The sequence below is a fragment of the Apteryx rowi genome, unplaced genomic scaffold (genome assembly GCF_003343035.1).
Source record: "Apteryx rowi isolate R43461 unplaced genomic scaffold, aptRow1 scaffold_1339, whole genome shotgun sequence".
NCBI lineage: Eukaryota > Metazoa > Chordata > Aves > Apterygiformes > Apterygidae > Apteryx > Apteryx rowi.
Window position 1 is genome coordinate 45,610 of NW_020447574.1, and position 8,660 is coordinate 54,269.

Genomic DNA, 8,660 nt, shown 5'->3' on the forward strand with positions numbered 1-8,660 from the left:
AAGGAGAGGCTGAGGGACCTGGGCTTCTTCAGCCTGGTGAAATGGAGGTGAAGGGCAGTACAGTAGTAGCCTCCGAGTGCTTGAAGAGATCATGGATCTTTTCTTGGTAGTGGGAAACAACATGAGAAGGGGAAACCAGGCTGAAACAGGAACTCACAGCTCAGCTCCAGGGCAATATGGCAGCATAAAAGAAGGGGAAAGAGGGATATGCAGCAAAGGAAGAATTCAAAAATATTGTCCAGTAAAGTAGGGATGGTGTTAGGGAAGCCAAAGCTCTCAGAGGGTACACACTGGCAGTGGACATCAAAGGCAAGGAGAGGAGCTGCTACTGCTCCAGGAAAAATAAAGAATAAAAGGAAAATGCTGGCTCTTTGCTGAAGGGGGCAGAGAATCTAGTAAGAGCAGATGTAGGTAGGTCTGAGGAGCTCAGGGCCTTTTTGGCTTCCATCTTCACCACCAAGGTCTCCCGGGCTGTTGTGCCTGGATTCAGGGCTCCAGAGGAGGAAAGCAACCAACAGTGCACAAGGGTTGAGTGAGGGATGACTTGCAAGAACTCCAGCCCTACAAGTCAGTGCGCTTGGAATGGCTGCATCCAAGGACACTGAGAGAGCTGGCTGCTGTCATAGCAAGGCCGCCCTCTGTCATCTTTGAAAGGTCATTGAAATGGGGTGAGGTCCCACTAACTGCAGAAAGGCAAACGTTACATCCACTCTCAAGAAAGGCCCAGAGGGCAACCCAGGGAACGACAGGCCATTCAGCCTCAGCTGGTTGAGGAGTGTGTCATGGAGTGAGTCCACTCATTTCTGGGCACTTGAGGGGGAAGAAGGTGATAGGGAAGAGGCMGCATGGATTTGCCCAGGGTAAATTGTGCCTCACCAACCTGATTGCCTTCTAGGATTAAATAGCTCTATTTGTGTTTGGAGAGCAGAAAATGCCTTTCAACTTGATTTGAGCAAGGTGTTTGACACTGTCTCCCACAATATTCTTGCATGAACATTAGAAGGTTTCAGTCTAAAAGAGCAGACAACCGGATGGGTAAAAAGCTGCTTGGATGATCAGGCTCAGAGGGCAGTGGTGAATGGGTAGTACTCCTCCTGGAGGCCAGGGAGAAATGGAGCACCATGGGGTCTCTCCAGGAACATGTCTTGTTTATCATCTGTATTAGTTACACTGAGGATACAACACTCATCATCCTTGTAGATGACCCCTAACTGGAGGTGGGGGTGTGTGTGGGGGGCAGTCTTATGCTTGAGGGCTGCCATTCAGAGGGACCTAGAGAGGCAGGAGGAATGGGCTGTCAGGAACCTCATGGAATTCAACAAGGACAAATGCCAGGGCTTGCATCTGTGATAAACCAACACCCCACTGTGTCACAGGCTGGGGCCTGAGGGCCTGGGGAGYRGMTCTGTGGAAAAGGACGTGAGGGTGCTGGGGGACAGGAGGCAAAACATGAGCCAGCAGCATTCCCTGGCAGCAAAGAAGGCCAGAAGCATCGTGGGCTGCATGAGTGGGAGCACAGCCAGGAGGTCGAGGGGAATGGTGATCGCCTTCTAGTCAGTATTCATTAGACCACATGTAGAACCCTGCATCCAGGTTTGGATTTGCAGAACAAGAAAGAGGTTGATAACTGGGAGCGAGTCTGGCCGAGGGCCCTCACAACAGTCAGGGAGCTGCAGCACTTGCTTTGTGAGGAAGCATTGGAACTTGTTGTCCAGACAGTGCTGTGCAGTCTCCTCCTTTGGAGGTTGCCAACACCAGACTGGATGAAGCCCAGAGCAACCTGCTCTGACACCAACGCTGACCCTGCTATGAGGAAGGAGATTGGGCTAAAGACCTCCTGAGGTCCCTTCCACCCTGAAGGATTCCATGATTCTTCCCACTCTCAATCTTTTCTTGTGGATGTCAGGGAAAGCGCGCAGGTGCCCTGTCACAGTGGAAGCAGGCCAGCTTTCTTGTCCTCCTTCAGTCAGAATTATTCAGATGCAGGGCTTCTTGGCAGGAATCCCCAAGACAGCCCTGATCAATCCTTGGCTTCACTTTTAATTTTCCTTTTTTTTTAGTCCCCCCCCTCCAAGTCTGTCTCTTTTATCATTCGGATCCCCTCCCAAACAGCACACCCTACCCCTGCTCACCCTTAAGTCATTGGTGCTGGTTGGTTTGTTTGTTTATTTGTTTTAGTTTTCTTTTGGTTTGCTCTGTTTTGACACAGAGGAGCTTCAGTCTAAAAAAACTTGAGAAATTTGGGTGATTTGGACAACAATTACCTCATGAAGATTTACAAGAGAAGCATCAAGTCCTCTGCCTAGGTGGGAATAAACCTGTGCATGAGGAGAGGTTGATGGCCCTGGGTTTCTTTAGCCTGCTGAAGTGGAGGCAAAGGGCAGTAGAGTAGTTGCCTGTGACTGTTTGAAGGCTGGTTTCAGAGATGAGGGAGCTTTTCTTAGTGTAGGGAAACAGCATGAGAAGGGGAAAGAGCCACAAAGTGCATCTTGAGAGGTTCAGACTGGAGTTCAAGGAAAAAGAATGTCATTCGTAGGGCAGTGCTGAGGTGCAACAGCTCACCAGAGGGAGTCTGTGATCAGCTCCCGGCTTTGTGTTTCAAGGAAAAGCAAGGGAGGACAGGAAGAAATCAGGAGAGGTGGGGAGATCGCGGGGTGAGCGCAAGGTGGGGAAACAGCGTGGGTGTGTACAGGCTGCAGGGAAACAGGCACAGGTGTGGGGAAGCATAGGACAGCCTGTGGTGGAGATGGCCAAGGGCACTTCCAGGCCTGAAAGCTCCCAGCACAGCTAGGTCTTTGTCCTCTTGGCTATGGCTGGTGCCTCTGCCACTGAGGCCCCCGAGAAGATGCCATTCCTTAAAGCACTGTGGCCTTGCTGCCTCCTTGTCCCTTGGGAGCCCGGAAAGTGCCATATCATGGTCCTGTACTTAGCGTTGTGCACCTCCACCCTCAAAATGCCCCCAGGAAGAGCCCTGAGCAATGCAGGATGGAAAGCATCACCCTACCAGGGACTGTCTGTCAGTGCCTGGTCACTCTGCTTGATAACACACATCAAGGTTGACTTGGCATCACAGCCACCCTCACATTGCCTTTGCCTACCTGCAATCAGGGCCTCCAACTTTCAGGTCCAGTCAGCCCCTGGGAGACTTTCCTGGTAAGGGCCCTTGGTGGGACACATTATTTTTCCAAGAAACTTGGGTATTTTCTTCTGATGTTAACTGCTTGAGAGGTTGCTTCAGCCTCCTCTCAGTCTCTGAGTTTCATGGGCTCAGCACCAAATACACCGAGGGGTCATTAGAATGCAAAAATCCCTAGGGAGCCATGCCTCTTTCCATAATTTTCTTTAGCTCTTCAGTTCTTGTGTGGTTCATTGGAAAGTTTCCAGGAGTGTATTGAGATTAGGCAGATTTCAATGAGCACCTAAAAAAGAAAGATGTCTGCTTCTTAAGCTTTCTTGAATCTTCACTTTTCAGAATAAGTCACACCCACATTCCCCAATTCATACTGATCCACAGTGTCTCCTAATGAAGTCTGGACATGTAGGCAAAGCAGTATATTTGATAGGAGATCTGTATGGAGAACCTTCCTCCCCAGTTCCCCAGCCCTGCCATTTCCCTCATCCACTGGGGACTTCAGATCACTCTTGTGAAAAATCAAACCTTTTTTCTCTCAAGTCTGTAGCTGAATGTTACACCTCATGTGCACCAATTCCCACCTGCTTTCCTTCAAGAACTTCCTGCAAGCAGGCACAGAAAGGTTTGTCTTTATTGCAAACAAACAAATTATAAGTTGGAACAGTTTCATAAAAGATAAAAGACACTCCTCACCTCAATGCCAAGTCCCAGCTGCCTCCAGTGAGGTCCACTGCCCACAAGACATAACCTTCCTTGAAATGTTTTCCGCAGATAGATTGGAAGGGATAAACAAGAAACACAACAAAGGAGCTGGCTAAAGAGACAAGGAGACTGCTGAAAGACGAGGCAAGCTTCAGACTCCCAGCAGCTCAGAGCAGCAACTGGAGAGTTGAGAGGTACCTGAAAGGATAAAGAGCAAGGGGAGGAGGAAGACTGGGAAAGTGCATATGCCCAGATCGTCTGATGCAAAGATGCCTTTAGAAATGACCAATTTAATCAGGACATGTGGAAACATGTGAGAGATCATTGAGATTACATCCACAGCCTAACAGACAGAGCAGTGGAAACACAAGGTCAAGGGCAGATCGATATTTCTTCTCCCGCCATTAATACCCTTCCTGAGGATTTCCACTCTTTCATCATGTTCATTGAAGTAGACTAAAATAATCACCAATGGACCCTCTCTAAGCACTGAAGGAACACTGATTCCAGCATTACAAATCATCTCATCAGAGGATGGTTATCTGCAAGAGGTGGAAATGTCTGGCTCTGGAAGCCCCAATTGCCATCTCTTAACTAGGCAGGACTCGTAGAACGGGGCAAGAAGGGAGCTCATTGACAACAAGGAGGAGGCTGATCTCCCCCCAGGCCAGACCTAATCAGTGCAGATGTCTCTGTCAAATCCAGGTCTCTGCACTTCCCTTTCTTGTCCAAAGAGGGAACTAAGTTGTCTCAACTGAGTTGTTTTGAGATACCTTTCCTAAGGACAAGCTACGGTCCCGCAGGATCCACCTCCAAATTTTCCAGCATCACATGGCAACACAGCTATCCCAGGGCATCTCAGGCAGCAAATAGCCTCCCTATGAGGTCAAATGAATCAAGCCCCAAAAGTAGATCCTAGTCATAAGTTGAGATATGCTCAAAAAATAATTCACTGCAACAATACACAAGAAATCCTCGTTTCCAAAACTTCACAGAGTTTTTACCATTGCCATATATATATATTTTTTTCTTGTTAATTGGCAGCACCATGTTCATGCACTACAGAAATTAGCCTCTCTATGCAACTGTGTGTTTATATATATATATGTATGTGTGTGTGTATATATATGTGTGTGTATATATATATATATATATCTGTGTATGTGTATATATATATATATAATATATATACACAAAAATTATTCATCAAAATACATTTGCTACCAACACTCAGATTGGAGAAACATTTTTTGGAGGAAATACTTTATTTAAACTGTCATGTTTCAACTCTCTTCTTCTGCCTCTCTGTCCTTTCTTGTTCTTTGGCCACTTCTCTCTTTACATAGGTCTCCAGGAAAAGATTCACTGAATCACAGCACTTAGGGTGGACGAGTCCAAGGGGCTCCCCCCCCATGTATGCATTGGCTACAAACATGCTGAGAGTGTGCTCCATCGGATGTTCCAGGCCTTTCATTAAGTTGTTAAACGGTCCTGCCCCACATGTTGATCACTGAGGGATGCCACTAGTAACCGGCTGCCACTTGGAACTTGTACCACTGATGAAAGCATTTCAGCCTGATGGTCCAGCCAATCTTCCACCTGCCTTCAGGTCCTTTGATCCAGCACAGAGCTCAACAATTTGCCTATAAGAAGACTCTGGGGGACTGTGTCCAAGGCCTTGCTAAAGGGAAGTTTCACAGAATCCCCTGCTTTCCCCTTGTGTGTGCAGGCATTCATCTTATGGCAGAAGGCAATCAGGTTGGTCAGGCATGCTTTCCGTTTCCCCTTGGTCAATGCATGCTGCCTCTTCCAGGCCTTGCCCTTCATATGCTTGGAGATGGTTTCCAGGAGGATTTGCTGCATCAGCTTCCCAGGGACTGAGATGAAGATGACCAGCCTGTCATTCCCCAGATCCTCCCTCTTGCCCTTCTGGAAAATGGCTGAGATGTCTGCCTTTTCCCAGGCATCAGGAACCTCCCTGATTATCCGGACGTTTCATAGACAATTGGAAGCAGTGTTGCAGTGACTCCAGCAACCTCTCCCTGCACCCTGGGGTGCTTCCCGTCTGGTCCCATGTGCTTGTGTGTGCCCACTGGGGAAAAGTCCTCCCCACCTGCATCTTCGTCCCCTTGGGTGAGGCTTTGCTACCACAGATGCTGCCAAAGGACTTGGGGGCCAGGGAGGCCTGGCAGTAGACAAGACCAGGAAAAGACAAGGTGAAAGAGGCAATGAGCTCCTCAGCCTTTCCCCTCTCTTTGCCACTACTTCCCCTGCCCCACTGAGCAGGGAGAACACATTTTCCCTGGCTGCCTGCCTTGTGCTGCCAGCGTCCTTACAGAAGCCCTTGGGGTTACCCTCCCCATCCCTTCCTAGCTCTAGCTCCAGTTCCAGCTCCAGTTGAGCTTTGGCTTGCCTAACTCCACCCCAAATGAGATGAAATCCTCTCTGCTGCAGTCCAGGGTGGTGACTCTGTTCTTCCTCTTTCTTTTCCACCATCTCGCGGTCACTGCAGTGACAGACAACCTCCACATTCACATCGCCATCCAGCCTGAGCTTCAGGCAAGAAACCAAGGGGAGGATGGCACCATCTACTTAGAGGCACAAACTACAGAGGTACAGAAATCACACYGCAGAAAAACTTGCTCTTCTCCCCTGACCTATCAGGGGATCCTGGCAATGGACTTTCAGGTGGTTAAAGGTGGATGCAAAGAATTTCCTTTGTAATGTAGCTATGCCTGAGGCAGTGCCTGCCAGGCTGCCCTTACAGTCAACGCGGAGGAGGAGGTGTTCACCTGCCTTCTTTTAGATGGTCACATAAAGCACAAAGGACTGCTGTCCCAGAGACATTTGCTCTGTGCTTGAAATGGGGCCTGAGATCATAGGCGTTCAGGGTAATTCAGGTTGAAGGGACCACAGGAGGCCTGTAGTGCAACCTGTTGCTCAAAGCAGGGTCAGATAGAGGGTCAGAAACCAAAGAATGCCCCTGCCAAGAGACTTCTGGGGTGATAGAGAAGGAAAAGTCAGTAGAGGGTTGACGGGGTGATCCCATGGACAAGAGGCTTTCCTTTTTCCCCTTCTCCCGAGAATGAAATCCTCAGCTCTCCAGAGAGAACAAGCTGAAAAAGGAACTTTACCACTAACATGGAGGCAGAGAAGCTCCTGAGTCCCTTACAGACAGAGGCTGGTGCAAAGACCACCACTCCAATGGCACCAGACCACCAGACATGCCTGCCTTGTTGCTGGAGCACCCTGCAGCCCCAGGCAGCAGGTCTGAGGGGAAGAGAGTGGAGTCTGCAGCCTGCAGACCTGGCCACCCAGCAGCTGTTGTGGGATCCTGGGTCTGGCCGGTGCTGGAAATTACTGATACAAGGGTCTGGGTCTGGGAGGAGTTTCCTGGGGCAGTTTCTCCTCTCTGTTCAGGCAGCAACAAGCTGGGATGGATCTTTGCACTGAGGCACCCTGCCTGAGGCCCCCCATGGGAGGAGGATGGTCTACAGGCCCAGCAGATGGCCCCGGGACCTCCTTTGCATGCTCCCTGACAGCCCTGCAGAGGACCCAGCACAGTGCTCATCCTGCCAGGGCTCGCAGTTGGACATCCAGTCCTCCAGGTGTGCATGGAGCCTTGTTTGTGGGTGACATTTGGGGTAACAGTCAGCATGCGGGGTGGGTGAGATTGTCTCAAGGAAATGTACTGGGGAGAGGGTGTGAGGGACAGCAGCTTTGGAGGAAGAGCCCAGCCTTCAGGCACTGCACCTGGAAGAACCTACTTTATTACAGAGACACTGTGAGGGAGTCAGCTCTGACCCAGTGTTGGACACAACTTTATATGGGCACCAGGTGAGACAGAGCAGTCTCAGTGAAGGTGGAATGAACCCAATCATTTGTGTAGTAACATGGTGACAAATAATAATAACAGTAATAGTAGTAATAATAAAAATAAAGTGAACAAACAAAGCTCTGTCCTGGTACGGGACACAGGGGGAGTCATTTGTGGAGAGCAATTTTACCACTGCTGAAAAATGTCCATAAAACCACTTTCCTCAGGGCATCTTTGAGCTCCTTGTTCCTCATGCTGTAGATGAGGGGGTTCAGTGTTGGAGGCACCACCGAGTACAGAACAGTCACCACCAGATCGAGAGCTGGGGAGGAGAGGGAGGGGGGCTTCAGGTAGGCAAACATGACATTGCTGACAAACAGGGAGACCACAGCCAGGTGTGGGAGGCACATGGAAAAGGCTTTGTTTCGGCCCTGCTCAGAAGGGATCCTCAGCACAACAGTGAAGATCTGCACATAGGACAGCACAATGAAAATGAAACACCCAAAGAATAAACAGGCAGTAACCACAAGAAGCCCAGCTTCCCTGAGGTAGGAGTCTGAGCAGGAGAGCTTGAGGATCTGGGGAATCTCACAGAAGAACTGGTCCACTGTGTTGCCTTGGCAGAGTGGTACTGAAAATGTGTTAGCAGTATGCAGGAGAGAATTGAGAAAACCACTGGCCCAGACAGCTGCTGCCATTTTGACACAAGCTCTGGTGCTCATGAGTGTGCCGTAGTGCAGGGGTCTGCAGATGGCAACAAACTGGTCATAGGCCATAACAGTGAGAAGAAAATACTCTCCTCCTAACAAGAAGACAACCAGGAAGACTTGAGCAGCACATCCTGAGTAGGAAATGGCCCTGGTGTCCCACAGGGAATTGGCCATGGATTTGGGGACAGTGGTGGAGATGGAGTGTCGCGTGAAAGGGAGGGACGGAAGACCCTTTCTTATCTTTATAATTTATGTTTGCCTGCCAGAGCCCCCCCTGTTTGAGGACTTTCCCTGAGAC

The 8,660-nt window shown here is 49.5% G+C and overlaps 1 protein-coding gene across 1 annotated transcript; it reads right to left on the bottom strand.

Annotated features, from left to right (window-relative positions):
• Positions 1 to 1,061: 1,061 nt before the first annotated feature.
• On the bottom strand, positions 1,062 to 8,554 carry LOC112961565 (olfactory receptor 14C36-like). The gene is made up of 2 exons (XM_026056890.1): positions 7,868 to 8,554; positions 1,062 to 1,211 (listed from the first exon to the last, which is right to left on the bottom strand). The coding sequence occupies exons 1-2, from the start codon at positions 8,534 to 8,536 to the stop codon at positions 1,062 to 1,064; spliced, it is 819 nt and encodes a 272-aa protein (XP_025912675.1). The 5' UTR covers positions 8,537 to 8,554.
• Positions 8,555 to 8,660: the final 106 nt, after the last annotated feature.

What these genes read in the sequence shown, in the direction of transcription:
- LOC112961565 (XM_026056890.1), bottom strand. Translation starts at nt 8,536, where the DNA reads ATGGCCAATTCCCTGTGGGACACCAGGGCCATTTCCTACTCAGGATGT. An exon ending in AAGATGCCCTGAGGAAAGTG is followed by an intron (nt 1,212 to 7,867) that starts GTTTTATGGACA and finishes CCCCACCTCCAG; the next exon opens with TTAGGGGTCATCTACAAGGA.